At 39.7% G+C, this 19,156-nt stretch overlaps 2 protein-coding genes across 4 annotated transcripts; one reads left to right on the forward strand and one right to left on the reverse strand.

Annotated features, from left to right (window-relative positions):
- Positions 1-1,511: 1,511 nt before the first annotated feature.
- On the forward strand, positions 1,512-9,236 carry erlin1 (ER lipid raft associated 1). 3 transcript variants are annotated; one of them, XM_026189172.2, is made up of 12 exons: positions 1,512-1,621; positions 2,520-2,648; positions 2,852-2,933; positions 5,090-5,136; positions 5,224-5,285; positions 5,395-5,520; positions 5,611-5,684; positions 6,591-6,649; positions 6,816-6,907; positions 7,049-7,138; positions 7,245-7,324; positions 8,460-9,236. In XM_026189172.2, the coding sequence occupies exons 2-12, from the start codon at positions 2,536-2,538 to the stop codon at positions 8,649-8,651; spliced, it is 1,017 nt and encodes a 338-aa protein (XP_026044957.1). In that variant the 5' UTR covers positions 1,512-1,621; positions 2,520-2,535; the 3' UTR covers positions 8,652-9,236. The 3 variants fall into 3 exon arrangements, with proteins under 3 accessions (XP_026044957.1, XP_026044958.1, XP_026044956.1); XM_026189173.2 differs by having other exon boundaries at positions 1,568-1,862; XM_026189171.2 differs by having other exon boundaries at positions 1,575-1,866.
- A 5,689-nt stretch (positions 9,237-14,925) lies between these two features.
- Positions 14,926-18,495, reverse strand: spef1 (sperm flagellar and cilia associated 1). The gene is made up of 7 exons (XM_026189185.2): positions 18,279-18,495; positions 18,016-18,127; positions 17,360-17,507; positions 17,189-17,234; positions 16,137-16,215; positions 15,931-16,036; positions 14,926-15,494 (listed from the first exon to the last, which is right to left on the reverse strand). Exons 1-7 carry the CDS (start codon positions 18,385-18,387, stop codon positions 15,381-15,383), a joined length of 714 nt encoding a protein of 237 aa, XP_026044970.1. The 5' UTR covers positions 18,388-18,495; the 3' UTR covers positions 14,926-15,380.
- Between the last annotated feature and the right edge of the window lie 661 nt (positions 18,496-19,156).

The following is a 19,156-nucleotide window of genomic DNA, read 5'->3' on the forward strand; positions in this document are numbered from 1 at the left end:
CACCTCCATTGTCAAGTTTGCTGACGACACTGTTGTTGTGGGCCTGATCTCCGACAACATCGAGACGGCCTACCTGGAGGAGATTAGGAACCTGGAGACCTGGTGCCAGGAGAATAACCTCCTCCTAAACATCAGCAAGACTAAGGAGCTGATCGTGGACTTCACTACAAAGCAGGCAAGGAATTACAAACCCCTCATCATCAGTGGCACGCCAGTAGAGAGACTGGACAGTTTCCAATACCTGGGTGTCCACATCACTCAGGACCTGCATGGTCCTGTCACATCAACACCCTGGTTAAGAAAGCCCGTCAGCGTCTCTTCTTCCTCAGAAGACTTAGAGACTTCCATCTGCCACTGAAGGTGCTCAAGAACTTCTACTCCTGCACCATCGAGAGCGTCCTGATGGCAAACATCTGCACCTGGTTTGGGAACAGCACCAAGCAGGACAGACGAGATCTGCAAAGGGTGGTGCGCTCAGCCGAACGCATCATTCAATCAGAGCTCCCTGACCTGCTGTCCATCTACACCAGGGGTGCTCAATCCCAGTCCTCGAGAGCTACTGTCCTGCAGCTTTTAGATGCATCCCTACTCCAACACAGCTGAATCAAATGTTTGATCACCTCTTCAGCATGCCATCAAGTTTGGAGAAGGCCTGATAACAAGCCATTCGTTTGATTCAGCTGTGTCGGAACAAGGATGCATCTAAAAGCTGCAGGACAGTAGCTCTCGAGGACTGGGATTGAGCACCCCTGATCTACACCAAGCGGTGCAAGTCCAAAGCTAGGAAGATTATGATGGACCTCTCCCATCCCAACAATGGACTCTTCTCACTGTTGAGGTCTGGGAAGCGCTTCCGCTCCCTTAAGGCCAAAACAGAGAGAATGAGGAGGAGCTTCTTCCCCCAGGCTATTCGGGGTCTGAACCAGGTGTAGGACTGGACTCTCCCAAACACGTCGCTATAAGACTGGACTCTCACACACGTCACCACACGCACCAGCACACATTTCCTATAATCCTATAATTCCTATAATTTATAATCCTTATCTTTATAATCTCTTCTGCTATTTGCACATTCTTTACTGTAAATTCCTAAGTTAATTTGTAAATTTTTGTAGTAAACTGTAAATTGTAAATATTGTAAAACTTTTCTTCTGTCATTTAATGGTCGGGCATTGTACAGCTACAAGCATTTCACCCCCATGTCATACTGTGTATGGTTGTGTGTGTGTGACAAATAAAATTTGAATTTGAATTTGAATTTGAAAAAAATGAAGTGAAAAGAACTTCCTTAGTCCACTGGTTTTTCTGGACATCTGTCAAAGACTGGCGATTGTTTTATAATATTGGTTTTGTAAAACATTGATATCCATACTGATATCTTCTTGCGAAGCCATTTGGGTCTTATATATCTGTATAAATAAAAAGGTTTTATCAAGATTTTAAATAAAATAAATCGTTTGACAAATTCCACCCATTTACAATGTCACTTCTTTTATTTCCAACAGTCCTGAAGGCAGCATAATGCAGCGAGTCAAAGCAAGATTGAAACCTGTGGGAGGCGGGGAAATGGGGGTGGGACGTTGAATGCTAAGATCAGAAGGGGACACGGTTTGCTACAGCGGTAATTTTACATATTATAAGCCTGTGGTTTACAGTACGTACTGAAACATTATTTGGTCGTAGTGCAGGACGATTTAAAAGCTTTGCTTCACGCTAGTAGCCTAGCAAGCTTACATTAGCATTAAGCTACACTGAAACAGTGCTTCACTTCCGATCCCACCCAGTGAGAGCTAGCCAGCCAGCCAGCTAGCTAGCTAGCTAATCCAACCCAGCCAGCTAGGGTAAACGTTACCAACCGAGTGGTGGGTAAGCCTGTGTTTTCTTTTTCAGAATGTATTTGTTTTAATGTTATAGCTACATCAAAGGACCTGTAGCTTTGAAGCACATATGTTGCTTCATAAGTTGGATGAGGAGTCACTTGCTTGTTACCCTTCTCAAGTCTTTCTGTCAGCTAATCGTGCCTGTCACCGTTAGATGTTTAAACTAAATACACGTGAAGTGTACTTTAACTAAGCGAAGTCGTTAATTGTCACCAATAGTGTTGCTATATGATATGCATCGATTGCTGTTAAGGCAGCTATCATAGGCATAAAGGTTTCCATGTTTGACCTGGGTGCACCTGTGTTAATAGCTGACCGTCTCACTGGTGAATATAAAAGGCGTATTTATGAGAGTGTGTGTAACGATTTACTTAAACTCTTACTTTCATTACAATGGGGTGAAAAACGGGGTGCACGGAGCAGAAAAGCTAAGCCATATAGTGTGTTGACCATAGACTTACTGGATGTAAAGAGGCAGGTTTTATGGCACAGCCCATGCATTACTGATGGTTCACCTAAGAGTCTTGACTGCATGTATTGCTGTTAATAGTTACAGTTTCCACCTGATCACAGACGTGACAGTGCCCTGAGGACTTAGTGTTGTATAAATATTTCAGTATTTTCCTTTTCTGTCTGCAGGTGAGTGCTAGCAAGGATGACGATGCCGCATGTAGGGGCAGTATTTGCAGCAATAACAGGAGTGATGGCCATCATGTTGCACTCCTCTATTCACAAGATAGAAGAAGGACACCTCGCTGTGTACTACAGGTACATCAGGCCTGACTCATCACACCTGTTTCTAATGAAAATGACACCTGTACTAAGAATGTGGGAGTGCTATTTGTAAGCACCCTGTTTCAAATGATGGTTATAAAGTTATATGTCCTCTTCTTTTTTCCACTCTCATTAAATATAATCAAAAGAAAATCAGATGTTCTGAACTCTGGCCAAATAATTTGTATTTGTTTCAGAGGTGGGGCATTGCTGACTACTCCCAATGGTCCTGGATATCACATTATGCTGCCTTTCATTACCACCTACAGAGCAGTGCAGGTAAGCCTCTCTTTCCAGGCTTGAAACATGGCCTTTGAGCAAAGGCATGTGTAATGTAAGATTCAAACAGGAGGTGCCTGCGCTTTAAAACTAGAGTGGGATCTTCTATAAATAAGTCAGCTACAGCATGCAAACAGTTGTTATTCAACCGTGGCTGCAGGGGCTCTGTTTTACAACAAGTAAATGGAGCATTTACATGCCAATACATATATAGTTGTGGGCAGAAGTTTGCATACGCTTATCATTGGCATGAAAGTCATGGCAATTTTAGGTTTTTCATTGATTTCTTTGAGGTGTTATTTTTCTGGGGTAGAATGATTGTGCAGCCTACATCTTTAATGCCTTTAAGAAACAAGAATTGGTTGCACAGGTTTGAATTTATTTAGGATTTTCTCAAATCCACACTGTGTTGCAATTAAACATAGAGGTGCAAATATATACATACAAACCCTCTAATACTTATTTAAATGTCTCTTTACAAGTTCTGGCACAATTCTGTCTGGGTATTTGGTCACCGTTAATGGCAGAATTGGTAGAGTTCATTTAAATTGGTTGTTTTCTTGGTACAGACCAGGCTTTTAAGCATCATAGTTCACAAATTTTCATTTGTGCTTTGGGAGGGCAATTCCAGAAACTTGATGTTAGCCTGGTTTATCCATTCGAAAATCAGTTTTGATATATTTTTGGGATCATTGTCCTGCTGGTACACCCAACTGTGTCCAAGTTTTAACCGTCTAGCTGTTAATTGTAAGTGAAGTTGAAGATTTTGGAAATGGTCCTCATGCGCTGTTATTTCATCCAATTTGTGCAATGTACCAGTACCTCTGGCAGCAAAACAGCCTCAGACCATGCTACAGCCAACACCATGCTTAACAGCTGTTATAGTGTTCTTAGGTTTGAAAGCCTTACTCCTCCAAGCATAAGTCTTGTCATTGTGGAAAAATAGCTCAATCTTTCTGTCATCTGACATAAAACCTTTCTCCAGAAGGCATTTGGCTCGTCATTGTTGGCAGCTGCAAAGTTAAGCTGGTTGGTTGGTTTTGAAACACAGGTTTCTTTCTTGGTTGCATGTTCTTAGTGTAGGGTGATATAAAACTCCCTTTACTGTGGACAGAGATGTCGATGTTCCAATAGATCATGGCAGGCTTGAGCTTTAGTGGTTCCTGGCTTGTTCCTGAACATTCTAACAAACATCCTCTCATTTGAGGGTGGTAGTTTGGGTCTTGTTCCAGACCTTGGCAACATATCCAGGTAACTTGAAGAATTATGGCTGTTTTGGAAAACTACTGTTACAGTTAACGAACGTTTACAATCAGAATTGTAAAAGAGTATCATAGTAATATAGTAGAATATGCTTTACACATTGTATGCATTCAGCTTGTATTAACTTGAAACAACCATGCACTTCTTTATGTAATCTTGTATAGCTCCTAAATTATATAATGTAGTATAAAGTAGCATTGCACTCAATTTCAAATCTTAATAATACACTCACAGGCCATTTTAATAGGTACCTTGCTAGTACCAGATTGGACCCAGTTTTGCCTTCAGATCTGCTTCTCTGAAGCAAGTGCTGGAAACATTCCTCAGAGATTTTGTTTCATGATGGCATCAGACATTTGCTGCACATTTGTTGGCTACGCATCAATTATATAAATCTCTCACTCAACCACATTCCAAATGTGCTCCTTTGGACTGATATCTGGTGTCTGTGGAGGCGACTTGAGTACAGTGAACTGATTGTTATGTTTAAGAAACCAGTTTGAGATGATTTGACCTTTATGACATGTTGTGTTATTCTGCTGTAAGCAGCCATCAAAAGATCATACAGAGATGACATTTAAGGCTGTGGCATTTGAATGATGAAGAACTCCTGCAAATCAGAAAAGATAGGGGGTGCTTGGAGTCGTATGGCCATAAGCATGAAATAAGCAGGATGGATCCATGATTTCAATTTTTGTGATCATGTGCAAATTGTAGTCCTTTATTCCCAATTTTGATGCTCAGTTTGAACTTCAGCTATGTTTAATAGCAGTTGAACCTGTTGTACCCTGGATTTTATATGCTCAGTTTTAACAAAAAGGAAAACACACAGGTCACTTATACTGATAACTATGTCACAATATTTTCAATGTTTTTTTTTTTTTTTTTTCCAGACTACACTCCAAACAGATGAGATCAAGAATGTGCCTTGTGGAACAAGGTGTGACTGAACTTCCTAATTCAGCTGTTAATAAAGTCATTCCCACATTAATATATATTTACCTGAAATGTTTTTTTTTCTTCACAGTGGAGGTGTGATGATCTATTTTGACAGGATAGAAGTTGTGAACATGCTCGTCCCCTCAGCAGGTGCAGCTTGTTTTTGTGAATTTCTTTCACTGCAAAACTTCCTTATTTTGTTGACTTATTAACCCTGTTGGCATCAAAGTAATTGTTGCTTTTGTTCTGCTATATTCAGTGGTGGACATTGTGAGGAACTACACCGCAGATTACGACAAAACTCTAATTTTCAACAAAATTCACCATGAACTCAACCAGTTCTGCAGCGTGCACACACTACAGGAGGTTTACATTGAGTTGTTTGGTTAGTACGTTTTGGTTGCATTTTACTACAATCCTGAAATTCCTGAAATTGGATCATACATTAGAACTTTTTCTTTTATTTTGTTTGCAGACATCATAGATGAGAATCTGAAGACGGCATTACAGAAAGATCTGAATGTTATGGCACCTGGACTTACAATACAGGTACCTAAACACACACATAACCTGCACATTTTCAGTGACATTTTAGGGATGATAAAATCAGCTAGTTGGTTTTGTGCTGTGACACATCCAGAACTCAGATTCCACCTTCCCTCATTCCCTTGCTCTGTCCCTTTTACAAAGACTTTAAGGTAACACTCAGTACTTAGTCTATATTGTACATAGTTTAACATTTCCAGCTGAAATAGAGAATGTTTAGTGGGAAAAAGGTGAGATCGCACATGGATCATGGAGCTGGTAAATAACACACAGTTTCATACCAGCTAGATTTGGGCACTAGCAGCAAATGTACAGAGAGTAGAGATTAACAGTCAGTCCTTCGTACTGCCTACTAGTACACTAATAGTGTTGTTTTTGTTTGTTTTTTTCCTCTTCCTCGTTGGCAGTTGATCACCAAATAGCCCAAACTTATTGCACGTTTTCTTCCGCACTAACCTGTGTTAATACAGTTAAAAATGCTCCCTTTGAGGTGAGGTAAAACAGAAGTCAGATTAAACTGTTGTTTACTGCATTACCTATTAGCTTCTTGCAGGAACTATAAATTCATTTTAAGCCGCGGGGTAAACCAGGTTACTGTCTGTTAGTGTTTGTTTAATGACCCCTGCTCATGGGCCAGGACCATTAGTGCACAGCTAGGAAGAAACAGATGTTAGTGTGTCACCCAAACAACCCCTCCCCCCAAACCCACACACACAATAAATAAAAATGAAAATATAAAAAAATAAATGACATTTGCTCACCAGTTTGAGGGGAGGAGTCAAAGTCTGAATAGATACTAGTAGGCCAATCTATCTGTTTCATGTGTCTTTTTATTTTTGTGAGCAATTTTCCCTCACTGTTTCCCTCTTTTTTTCTTTTTTTCTTTTTTTTGTACTGTTTCCGATAAAGGCAGTTCGTGTTACCAAACCAAAGATCCCTGAGTCTATCAGGAGGAACTTTGAACTTATGTGAGTTTGTACAATTGAAGTTACCAGCATAGACTTTGTACATGGTTTAGTTTCTGTGATTTCCTCACTCAATTCATGCAAGACCACATGGAAAGCAAAATATTTGCAAGAACCTCATTTCTGTCTATCCTTGTGTGTCTGTCTGTGTGTGTTTGTGTATGTGCAGGGAAGCAGAAAAGACTCGTTTGCTAATAACAGCTCAGACTCAGAAGGTGGTGGAAAAGGAAGCTGAGACTGAAAGGAAGAAAGCCATTATTGGTAAATGCGCTGTTTTACTGTAAAGCAGGCAGTTCCCTTTTTATTTGCATGACCATCCGTGCAATTTTAGCATTTTGCCTCTCAAAGTTATTCATGCGAAACCCCACTGCCAACCTCAGCCTTCTCTTTTCTGTCACACAGAGGCTCAGAAAGTGGCTCAGGTGGCAGAGATCCAGTTCCAGCAGAAGGTGATGGAGAAGGAGACAGAGAAGAAGATCTCTGAAATAGAGGGTCTGCCTGAAATCCTTTGGTTCCTTTCTGTGTCATGAATCTGTGTGTTCCTGAGTTGTGGTGTGCTGGTTTATTTGTCTCATTCAATAGTGCTTCTTTGTTTCAGATGCTGCCTTCCTGGCCAGAGAGAAAGCTAAGGCTGATGCAGAATTTTACACTGCTGCCAAGTTTGCTGAAGCAAACAGGGTAAAAAGACCCAAACAGTTTAAACACTTTGTTGTTAACATCAAATGCAGTCATCACAGATCGTATAGTTTTAAAACAATAACACTCTGCTGAGAGGTGTTTTTGCAGTGGCTATAGTAATAAAAAAATCCCTAATGTAAAAGAGAATAAGGCTTGATTTAGACTTCTTTGTAGAGCCCATGATGTAACCTATGTAGGTGGCTGACGTTGTTGACGCATTTATGCTTGTGCTGGTCCAATATGTGTTAATTACCTTGTGGTTGTGTCCTGATGCGGTGTCAGCTGATAGAAACAGTTGAAATGCTGGGGCTTTTTCCCTCCCTGGTCCCTGCTCTTTGTACTGGTCTGTTTTGTTTTTGTTTGTTTGTTTTTTAACGGCAAACATATTTGTCCCTGAAGTTTTTCTACTTCTCTGTGCATACATTCACGTCAGTTCTGATCATTACAACAGTCTGCATCCAGAAATTTGTTGACGTTTGTGAGTTCTTATATTGATGCTATGATTATCATTCCTTATTTTGAGATGATGATCCATATTTTCTCAATGATAAATTTAAAAACTGCGGTGGAAAAAGTAGCCAGAAATTCACAGGAGGACTCCATTGTACTGAACAGACCATTTACAATAGTTGCGGGCTGCGTCGACTGCGTGTGTAGCTAAACTCCCAGGGAAGTGCACGTTAGATTACGGCATAGGTTATGGCGTAGATTTCCAGCAGTTGTAGTAACATAGTTTTAGTTTATGTTTATTTGTAGGTTTATACGGCAAACGCATGGATCCACACAAACCTGCTGTAATGATCTTAATAACCTCACTTCACCTGACCTAAACAGAATCAACTTTAAATAGATGCAGACTTTCGACAAACTCTACCAAACTGGGTAATTGCAGAAAGATGTCACAAACCATTGATTACCGTCCTCCTGACAAGAGTCAGGTCTTGAAGCAGCTCCACTTGATCAGAGTTAATTTAATTGCTCATCACTGAAGTTGGTCCAGCTGCAATGTTGCATTTATTTTTAGCCATGTAGCTGTATATAGTCACATTAAGATAAAGTGTTATCACAAACAGCAATGTGATCCAGCACTAATTGAATCCTCACACTCTTCTGTCTCTCTTCTAAATCCCTACAGCTGAAGTTGACACCTGAATACATGGAGCTGATGAAGTACCAGGCCATAGCAGCTAACAGTAAGATCTACTTTGGCCAGGACATCCCGAACATGTTTGTAGAGGGGGGCAACGGTCCACCAAAGTCTCCGCGCTCCCCTTCATTACCGAATGCTGAATCAGACTTCTTTAAAGTGAAGCCTGATGGACAGTGAGTCCACAGCTCTGCCTCTGCACAGGACAGGAGAGCTTGATGAGGAATTGTCTTGTCACTGGGGCGTAGAGCGCTGAACTGAAGATGATGATGATGGGTGGGGTAGCTTTTCAGCTAGTTTGGTGAACCGCACGCTTCAGTCTTAAATCTAAATGGCAAAAAAAGAGTGGGAGAGGGTTTAAGGTGGAAGAAAAGTGAGATGGGAGAATGTGACAGATGAAAAGGATTTTTTTTGTTTTGTTTTGTTTTGGAGGGTTTTCAGCCTTCCACATTTTTAAAAAGACGAGCTTTAGAAATGAGATTGATGCCATAGTTAAAAAAACAAGCATAAACATGCTAATGCCTGAGAAGGTGACGGCAACTAGTCGCCCTAATTTACATGTGCTTGCAATCAGTGCGGTGTTTAACTTTTGCTTTTGGGGCTGCATTCATTTTTCGTTTTTCTTTTGTTATCTTTTTTTGTTATTGATTTTTTTGGATGCAAGGTCAATGATTTGTGATGAGCTATTGATTTTTGAGAGTTATGTGGCTTGGCTGCACTGGAATCTGACAGGTGACACTAATTAAAAGCTGGGTGGACAATGTATGTGCGTGTGATGGGGGTCAAGTCATCTCTGTGCCAACCTCACTTGCACTGACTTACTAAGGTGGCTGTTCTTTTAAGAGTATAAGGGCCCGTTTAAGCTGCTGGTGGATGAACTTGAACACTTGATGGGTTATATACAGAAGTGAGTGTGTTATAAATGTCCAGTTGAGTGAAATTATACAGATATTAGCTGTGGAGGGGTATCAGATTGGAAATGTAGTTTATTATTTAGTGTAGTATTCTGTTATTAGTTGTTTTTTGGACCTCCTGTGACACAGACTCTGAAGCAAATGAGAGGGGGGAAAATGGAAGAAAGATCTGGCGTTGCTTAAAGATTTAGTCTAATACAAATTGAGGATGATTAACAGCTGATTGTTGTAACAGTGAGCACTGCAGGAAGTAGAGATTATCATTAAAGAAGTCAGCGCATGTTTCTTTCTTCAGATTGGTTTCCAGAGCCGTGCATGTTGAAATTATGAGTTTGGGATGGTTCAGATAGAGCCTGCAACCAACTCTGTTGTTATGCAGTGTCTTCATAAGTGGTTAAATGTAAACTCTCAGGACATGTATTAAATATTAATAAGACAGCTGTTTAATGTTCACTCTCCAAACAACAATTAATTCAGATTTTCACCATGAAGAAAGCTGCAGTTTGAGAGGAAAATGGAAAAGCACCACCTTTTCAGCTAGGTGTCTGTCTGGAACAATGCCAATTTAAGAGCATGCAGGGCGACTGAAATAGGAATAATATTTAAAACGAAATCGACATTTCATTGTCAATGTTTACATTTTTTATGGTGATTCATAACTAAGCGGACTACAGGATCTTCTGTCATTTCTCACCGAGATAATTGAAGTACCACAGAGCTTCCTATGACGACAGAAACTCGGAGAGGATTCACGTAACCTCCAATCAGTTTTTGACAGCACGAGTTCTACTCAAAAACAAGTTGGTCTGTTTAGAGATGAATGTTGCTTTGGCTTAAGAAAAGATACGGGTTGGTGCTAGTTTTAATGTGTGTGTACATTTTGATTCTGTTCTGCTTTGTGTTTTAGAAACATGGAAATACAATTGAGATAACGAGCCTTAAATAATATAATGGTTTACCCCAGACTTAAAGGTTCAGCGATTCTTACAGGCTAAAAGGCTCCTCATAGACTTTGAAGATGTGCCGTTCTGTACGGATCGTCGCTCTCGCTTTGAAAGACTCAACAGGCAGTGAACACTACGAGTGTTTTGAAGACGCCGCGCTGTTTCTGTGACCTCCATTTGGCAGTTTAACGCTGCACCTCGCAATTGCTTTGGTGGTGGGTTCAAATAAAAGATGCAAAAGAGGGGGATGAATCACTCACAAAAATAATTTTTGTCGATTTTTTTTTTTTTTTTTTTTTTGTACAATCTGTGAAATTTAAACATTGTTTCCTTGTTTTAAAAGGTTTATATGCAAAAATGTTTTCAAGTTTTGACAATGTTCTTATGTAACAAATAAAACCTATTTTGATACCTCTCTTCTCTTTGCATTGATGTGTGGGCATTGTTGTGCATTCGAATGCCACAAGGAGGAGAACTTGTGCCATGGTAGATGAGTCACTTGGTTTGAATACTAGCAGTGGCAGACTTGATCAAAAGAAAGAAGGAAAATATTTTATGAATAAATGGATGGATAAAGACCCCAGGGACCCATTGAATATGTGTCAGTTTGTACATTTCCAAAAGTTATGTATGTATAGAAGTAAAATCAATCATGAGCTTGTACAAAGTTTAGAAACACCTTTATTTTATGTGCTAAGTTATAGAAGGAAACTCAAATTTCCCATACTATTTTGTGACACAAAACTACACATGCACACTAAAATATATTTGCATCTTAACTGCAGCGCAAGTGCCTCAAATCTCACTGTTGTTGTATTTATGTCCTTTTTCCAATGTTTTCAAGAAGTGACATTATACATTATATCTACAGGTTTTCTATATGTTTACAAATTGATAGATATACCAACCCACATTTGAGCCTGTGCATAATTGGCATGATTTATATCCCACCACATATTCTAATAAGAGGAATTTATATGATGTGCGACTGTAGCTTTTTATTTCATTCCAAAGGCTGGGTAGTTGTGGAAAAATGAGCACGACTCAGTGAACACACTGAATATATAAACACGATCCATCACACAGTCCTTGTTGTTCTAACCCACATAATGTGTTGTAAACACTCCAAAAACAGATCTGTGTGAGTGTGTGTCTGTTGAGTTTGTAAAGTGGTCATCTGAAGAAAATAAAACCCGCTCTTCCCTCAGCACAGCCAGTCAGCTGTTCACAAATGCTTTCCAGGAAGCATTAAAAGTGTGTGTCAGTCCATGTTACCAGATGAAGGATGGCTTCCTCTTGTGACCTCTCAGCCCTCATGGACCCTGGTATCCTCTCACAGCCAAACCAGTGGTTTCTGGGGGAGGGGTTTAGCTTTTGATTGACCCAGATAAACTTTTCCCCCCCACTTTTGATAAGATTTTAAAGATATATGATCATATTGAGTGTTTTCGGGTTTAAATAAGCTTCACTCCTCATTGATTACAAAGGAAATTTGTTGGGTTTTTTTGTGTTTTGGCCTGTGCTTAGTGTAATGGGTGGTCTTATTACTTCTTGCCATTTGCGCAATTCCAACCAGTTTGAAGTCCTCTCTCTTAGGAAGTGAGGTTATGGTCAGGTTTTTTTCCCTTTCCTGGCTGAACCAGCGCTTTTCCTTTTGTTGCTTTTCATCAGATCCTGGATGATCCATCTTGCCTTGACATCATCCTGGATGTGTCCCCAGATACAGAAAGGTGTGGTCCCTCATCTCTGAGTAAATCTAGTTCCCAAACAGCAGGGTGATACTCAGTGTGATTCATCAGCGGCAGGCAGCTCCTTTATCAAAAGCAGCTCTGTTCTTCAGTTTTCCCTCACATTCTTATCCACTGTCTGTATTAAAAGGAGTATTAACTTTGCTATTTCCTACCACTTATCACTGTCTGAGTTTCTATGGAGACCCTGGTAATTTCTAAAGTCTGCTATACAATTAGGGCTCTTCTGTGGCTATGAATAGAGCTCTGTTTTGGGAAAATAACCCAAGAGATCATCAGGATTACTGTGTTTAAGACGCCAACATTGCTTGGTAAAACAGGTCTGCTTAATTTGTTTGCTTTTAAATTGTTCAAATAGTTGATTTTTGAGGGAAAAGGAAGGGAGAAATGGAAGCTAAGTAAACACTGTTTTTAATGTTTGCTGCTGCAGCCATCTTAACTCTTACAATCTTCAGTTTTTCAATCTGCTGTCAGGAGTTCCTGAGTTGATATGTCAAGTTATTATCTCAAATTTCAAGTCACTTCTGAGTAAGTTGAAATTTCAAGATGCTAACCCAAAAGTTTGACATGCTTAAAATAAATAAAAATGAATCAGTGGCAGAAAGAAACCTCCACAGGGAGTAAATGTACAAGTACCAGCAAAATAGGAAAACTCAACAAGGAATTAACGACCAGCCATAAAAAGTGCAAGCACGAGATTTCATGTAAAAAGGAATAAAGGCTTTAGCTTTCAAATATTTGACATATTGGAGCCTCTGTAAGTTCAGTTGATTTGATTATTTGTATACATTTTATATACAGTATATTGTTATATCTATTTTGAAATCTTAGCACGAACCTTAAATAAAATTGATTGTTGGTATCTTTTTAGAACTCTTCATGGCATAGAGTCAGAGGATTTGGAAACACGCCTCAGAGCTTTTGGTCCGTACTGACATGATAGCATCACACAGTTTTGTCTGCTGCACGTCCATGATGAAAATCTCATGTGTCGCACAGCATCACAAAGGTACAAATGTACATGTCAGATATTTATTTTAGATATTTTAAGTACTGTGATTGAAAGAAATGTATTACAGTAAAAGAAATCTAAATTTTGAATGATATTTTTTTAACATCTGTCCTTTGTATTGGACTTTGGGTCTTGCTTAACCACAGTGATGTAATGATGTTGTTTTCATCTTCCTGTGGATTTCTGGTAAAAATTTCTTTTTGTCTCATGAACATGAAATAGATGAGGGAAGCACATCTGAACACTAAAAACATTGTTTTAAGAAATAACTTCCCACAGTCAAGCTTTTGATTAGCTGTGCTGTAAATGTAGATCACCTCAGCCACTGCTCATACAGTGATCGGGCATGTTATGAGATCAGGAAAGGTTTTTACTTAGAAATGTGGAAATCATCTGCTCATCTATGTTTAAGAGAGGTCCTTATTAAAGACACCTGGTATGGTATTCTGCTGCTGTAGCCCATCTGCTTCAAGATTAGACTTGATGTGCTTTCAGACATGCTCTTCAACATACCTTGGTTGTAACGAGTGATTATTTGGGTTGCTGTTGCCTTCTTATCAGCTCAAAGAAGTCTGGCCATTCTCCTCTGACCTCTGGGATAAACAAGGCATTTTTGCCCAGAGAACTGCTGCTCACAAAATGTTTTCTCTTTTTCAGACCATTCTCTGTAAACCCTAGAGATGGTTGTTTGGGAAAATCCCAGTACATCAGCAGTTTCTGAAATCCTCAGATCAGCCCATCTGGCACCAGCAACAATGTTACATTCAGATTCTCTTAAATCACCTTTCTTCACCATTCTGATGCAGTTTGAACTTCGGCTTGAGTTCCTGCCATGTGATTGGCTGATTAGACATTTATTTAACCAGCAGTTGAACAGAAGTACCTAATGAAGTGAGTATATGTATTGGTTGTCAGATAAACAGGGACATTTTCATATAGTGTGGTCCGGCAGCAGAACCACTTTAACTGGGTGTGATTGTGACTCATCACATATATTGTGTCACACTGAGTCAGATGTTTTCCATTGTTAGGCGTAATTTACCAAAAATAAATCAATAATTCATTAATTTAAATACATGTATTTGTTAAGTGGCTCCAAAGTGTAGTGGTTTATAAGCTAATGGATCCCAGGAGGAGAAACGTATTCCTTTATGGTTGCATCAAGAAGTATCCAGTGTAAAAGTCTGTCAGTTCAAACATGCAGAGCTACCTGCTGTGGCGACCCCTTGTGAAAAAAGGAGTAACTAAAATCTAAATCTAAAATAAGTGTAACTGTAAACTCATTAGGTGTTTGTTTTTCTCAGTCATTAATTAAGTGATAATGATGATTAATGAGGTGGCATGATTGTGAGCATGACAGTCACATTGGCAGGCAGCTGGAGATGATCAGCTGCTCCTGGTACAGCTCACGGGGTCACATGCCTCTCACGCCAACAAAGCCCACATAAAGTAAAATAATGAGGGACATCTCTCTCTCATTTGGCACTACAGAAAAACCTCAAGAAAGTGAAATGAACTTTATATCTGAAAAGCAGACGTTGGGCTGCGGTCTGCTGCTGCTGTGTCACGACTTCGTCAATGCTCCTGACTTTGATGTCACAGTAATTCTAAAAAAAAAAAAATGCTCGATAAAGTGGAAGTGAAATTATTAACTAAGTTCTGGTTAACTAAGGTCTGGTTTTCACACTTACACAAAAGCAGGAAACTTACCAAAAATGAGTGAAGGAAGGAAGTGGCTGCCGCCAAATGCAACACCATATATAGTTTTGTTTTGTTGGCTTTAACCCACGACTTGGCTTATTTGATACACTGCCCTCTTATTTAGTGAGACAATTGTGAATGGGGATTTGTGGCTTTATTTAGAAGCTGACAGTCAGAAATTATGGGCTGTTAAAAGAAGCCCAGAGATACCTTTCACAAAGAAGCAACTATTTACATTCAACAAGTCATGATTTCATATAAAAGGGTCATGAAGCATAAACACAGAAGATTCAAGATATAAGGCAGTGGATCATATTATTAAACAAAGAAAAAGAGACATTTCTGCATCCTGAAGTGTGTACATTTTATGTTCTGGGATAAAATTCCATTTTTTTCTTTTTCAAAACAAGGATTTAAAAAGTTCACATCTGGAATCTCGCTTGTGCATTTCAACAGATGTGACAGTTTTAGCTGGTGGGATTAGATAAGATGATCATTTGCCTTAACTAATATTGCTTTTTTACAAAATACAGGTTTACATATCAGAACTGCTACAGACATTTCTCTGTCTGTATAGTTTCACAGCTGCTTCAGTGTGTGTTGCCTCTTGCTTTGTACGTCTCCAGATGCTGTGTCAGATCTTGAATACGGACATCCTTCAAGTGAACCAGATGTTCCAGCTTGTTCACTTTCATCTGGAGGATCTGCAAACATACACGACCAAGAAAACCAAGAAAAGAAAAAGAAAAGAGGGATGAGGCTAAAGAGAGGATATTTCTTTGAAGGCTTCTGAAAACTTCATAGTGCGGTGAAAGGAGAAGTTGCACGTTTGTGTCATCCTTCTGCTTCTCTCTAAACATGCAGATGTGACCACAGATGGAAAAGAAAAATAAGGGTTATATCCGCTGAGCAGATACTGACTCACTCGCCACTGCTGACACAGGACATTACACATGCCTAACACACACTCCTAAATATTTTTCTCCATCTCACACACACACACACACACACACACACACACACACACACACACACACACACACACACACACACACACACACACACACACACACACACACACACACACACACTTTAGCAGAGTGTTTCCTGCATTCATGCATGTCTGCATGCAGACTTTACCTCCACAGTCTCCATCAAAGACATAATTGCTTTTTCTTTTTCCTTCAGCATTTGTTGGAAAGCAGGATCCATGTCTGAATAAAACTTTACTGCACGCTCCACTTTACTGTACCATAAAAAAAAGAATGGACAGGCTATTATTTTTGTTTTAAATGTTCTTGCGATTCATTGCATTATAATTAAAAGCAGTGGTTTTTTGGTCATACCTGTTTTTTTGCCTGTTCTTTTCATCTTTTTTCAATTCCTCCAGCTGAGTTAGAAGTCTTATCTCAGTCTGTTGAATTTCTGAAGAAAAAAAGTGTCTTGTTTTACAAACTATGATGTGAACAAAACACAATGACTAAAAGAATCTATACAGCTGAGTAAAAGAGATAAGGCTTGGTGGCAGAAAGGGTGACGACCAATAGCAGAAAGAGGGTGAAACGCTGAAGTAAGATTAGTAGATAAAGGAAAAAAATATCAGGCTTTAAGTCAACGGTGCTGAGCTCAGGCCAGCGATAAGAGCCATGTGGAAACTGATACGAGAACCTGAGTCATGTGTCTGATGGCGGGAGCGAGTGTAGACGGAAGAGGAAAGAGCAGAGGGTGGAGGCACTGGCCAGCTTTGATAGGGACGGATGAGGTGTGGGAAACAAGTTCACTCCTTTAGGGTGGTGGAATTTTCTTCTAATCAGTTCTCCCCAATTCCTTCAAATGGACGTTTCTTTGTGTTTCTGATTGGTCACTGCTATCTCTGGGATAGATTACACTTAATTTGGGCCTGAGAAGATCTTGGAGACGCTTCATTTCAGTGACAAAAACAGCGATGAACAGTCACTAAACTGCTCCCTTAAACAAAAACCAAATAAAGAGGGGGGAAAAAACACCTTGCTGAATGCTGAATATGCTGACTTGGTGTTTGGGAGTTGACCGGCAGATATAGCTGCATTAACAAAAAAAAAGTCTAAAATAACACCAAACTCACTTCCTGTGCTAAATAAAGCACATCTTAGCTTCAGTTTTGTTTGGCTTCAGTTAAATAAAAAACAACAGTTTCAGCTGATATTCTGCACAAACTACACTATCATTATGACACATGCTGCAACATGCATAAGGCCAATATAAAGTCATTGCATTTATCCTAATTCAGCTGTTTTATTTCCATAATCTACTTAATGTTACTGACTTCATCACAGTTTGTAACTTCCAGCAACACCTACATCACTATCGTGTGATGTGATGCAAAGCCAAATATGGCATCAAATGCAGAAGATTGTACCTTCATGAGGTTTCTCCTGGTTCCTGGTGTCATAATACTCCATATCCTAAATTTATAAAACAAAATATATATCCACTGTAGTTAGATTAACATGGACAAGCATGCAGTAAATCATATTTTGCATTCAAATAGACAAAAAAAATGACCTATACCGTGTGTGTCACTACACACCAGTATGTTGTTGGTGGTGTACTCCAGTTTCTTGTCTATCTTCTCCCTGAGGTTGCTCAGGACAGGCACTATTGCTCCTGTGGTGCTCTGTGCAATTTTCTTCAGTGTCTCCTCAGGCACATGGAAGTCCAGCTTGGAAAATACCTTCCTATCCTCATATAAATAAAAACACATGTTTCTAATACCTAGAACTATGCACAGTAGTATCAGCAGACTCGGTGTGATTTAACTGATGAGACACAACATAGGAGCCAAAATGTTTTCAGCAAATTCCCATAAATCTGAAGCTGGCTTTGTGCCATATCAGTGGCGAGGGATGGAGTGAGTGGGTGTAAGTAGGATATGTCCGCAGGACCAGATGTGGAGGCCCAGGAAAAATTTTATTTGGATGGGAAAAACATTAGGCAATGTCTGTCATTCCTATTAAGAGATATTAATTAGCCATCTAGCTTTTTAACTTTTTTGTAGCTTGTGTACAAGTTTTTGTGGCAGGCTGTTAAAATGTGATGTTTTTCAGCTGTGGAGAGTGTTTTTCTCTGGCTGGGATGTAGTCATTCAATCCACCAGATTCAGAAGAATCAAACACACACACACACACACACACACACACACACACACACACACACACACACACACATAAAACAGTGATGTCTTGCCTGTTGAGCAGGTTCCAGTTGCTGAGCTTCTGCTGTGTGGAGTTTGCAGAAACATAGTTGTGCAGATCAACAAGCTTGGGGAAGAAATATTTTACCACCTCAGCAGCCATCACTAAGGTTCAAAGAGAAACTTAGTCAGATCACAAATAAATAAAATTACCGTAGCTGGAGACATGGAGCTATGCAGATCATATTACTCCTGCTGTTACTGCTTGATTGTTTGGTTAGCACCTCCATGAGGACTGCTAGGCTAACTTTACTACCTGCGTCGCTGAAGTCTCTTGTGATGTGTCTTTTGGGCCGGGACAGCGGTATCTTATCTATCCACGCAAACAGGTCCTGTAGTTCCTCTTCGTTCAGTTCTCGTTCCATTATTTATAAAATTACAGTCGTTTCTGAACGATTAAAACAGTCTTGATGAGCTAACCTATAGCTTCAGCCCACCTCAGGTTGTTTGAAGCGTTGCTAGGCGATCAGCTGTTAAAGGGCCAGTTCAACCCCAAATCAAAAATATAGATTTGTTTCTCTTTTGGCCAATCTTTGAGGGATTTGGGGTTTTAGGGAGTTGCAAAGTCTTTCAGTTCTAATGTTGTGTTGTTATCGGCCTTCTCTTGAATACATTCAGTCAACTTGTGTTGCTCTGGTGCTCAAAGCATCTAAAAGTAAGCACGGCATCTTGCAGACATCATGACCCCCAAATCTACCCTTGAGGAGAGGCTCCTGGTAGTAATGGTAACCCCTTCATCTGGAGCAAACTCACCCTGTATGCTTTAGCAGTTTCTCTCCTTTTCCATATCCATACTTCTCTCTCTCATCATTCTGGAACAAGTTCGTCTTGGTTTTGTGTTTCCATTGTTTTCTGTGACGCTTTTAGTTGGTTTGTGGGAAACTCTAATCTGGCCTTTATATTCTTGAGTGTAACCAGTGGTTTGCACCTCGTTGTAAACTCTCTGTATTTCAAATGAAGAAGGCATCTCTTTATTGCAGACCTTGACAATGATACACCTCCTCAAGAGTGTTTGCCATCTTTTGAAGTCAAGTTCTTGGAGGTTTTCTTTTCATGACCATGGAATAATTATGTCATCATGCACCTTAATTCTCTTCTGTGGTATTTCAGCCCTGTTGGTGTGGCTGAGTTGAT

The sequence above is a fragment of the Astatotilapia calliptera genome, chromosome 13 (genome assembly GCF_964374335.1).
Source record: "Astatotilapia calliptera chromosome 13, fAstCal68.1, whole genome shotgun sequence".
In the NCBI taxonomy this organism is placed as follows: domain Eukaryota; kingdom Metazoa; phylum Chordata; class Actinopteri; order Cichliformes; family Cichlidae; genus Astatotilapia; species Astatotilapia calliptera.

What these genes read in the sequence shown, in the direction of transcription:
- erlin1 (XM_026189172.2), top strand. Translation starts at nt 2,536, where the DNA reads ATGACGATGCCGCATGTAGGGGCAGTATTTGCAGCAATAACAGGAGTG. An exon ending in GGTTTACATTGAGTTGTTTG is followed by an intron (nt 5,521 to 5,610) that starts GTTAGTACGTTT and finishes TTTTGTTTGCAG; the next exon opens with ACATCATAGATGAGAATCTG. An exon ending in AGTTTGCTGAAGCAAACAGG is followed by an intron (nt 7,325 to 8,459) that starts GTAAAAAGACCC and finishes AAATCCCTACAG; the next exon opens with CTGAAGTTGACACCTGAATA.
- spef1 (XM_026189185.2), bottom strand. Translation starts at nt 18,387, where the DNA reads ATGGAACGAGAACTGAACGAAGAGGAACTACAGGACCTGTTTGCGTGG. An exon ending in CCAGGAGAAACCTCATGAAG is followed by an intron (nt 16,216 to 17,188) that starts GTACAATCTTCT and finishes TTTTTTCTTCAG; the next exon opens with AAATTCAACAGACTGAGATA. An exon ending in AAGAACAGGCAAAAAAACAG is followed by an intron (nt 16,037 to 16,136) that starts GTATGACCAAAA and finishes TTTATGGTACAG; the next exon opens with TAAAGTGGAGCGTGCAGTAA.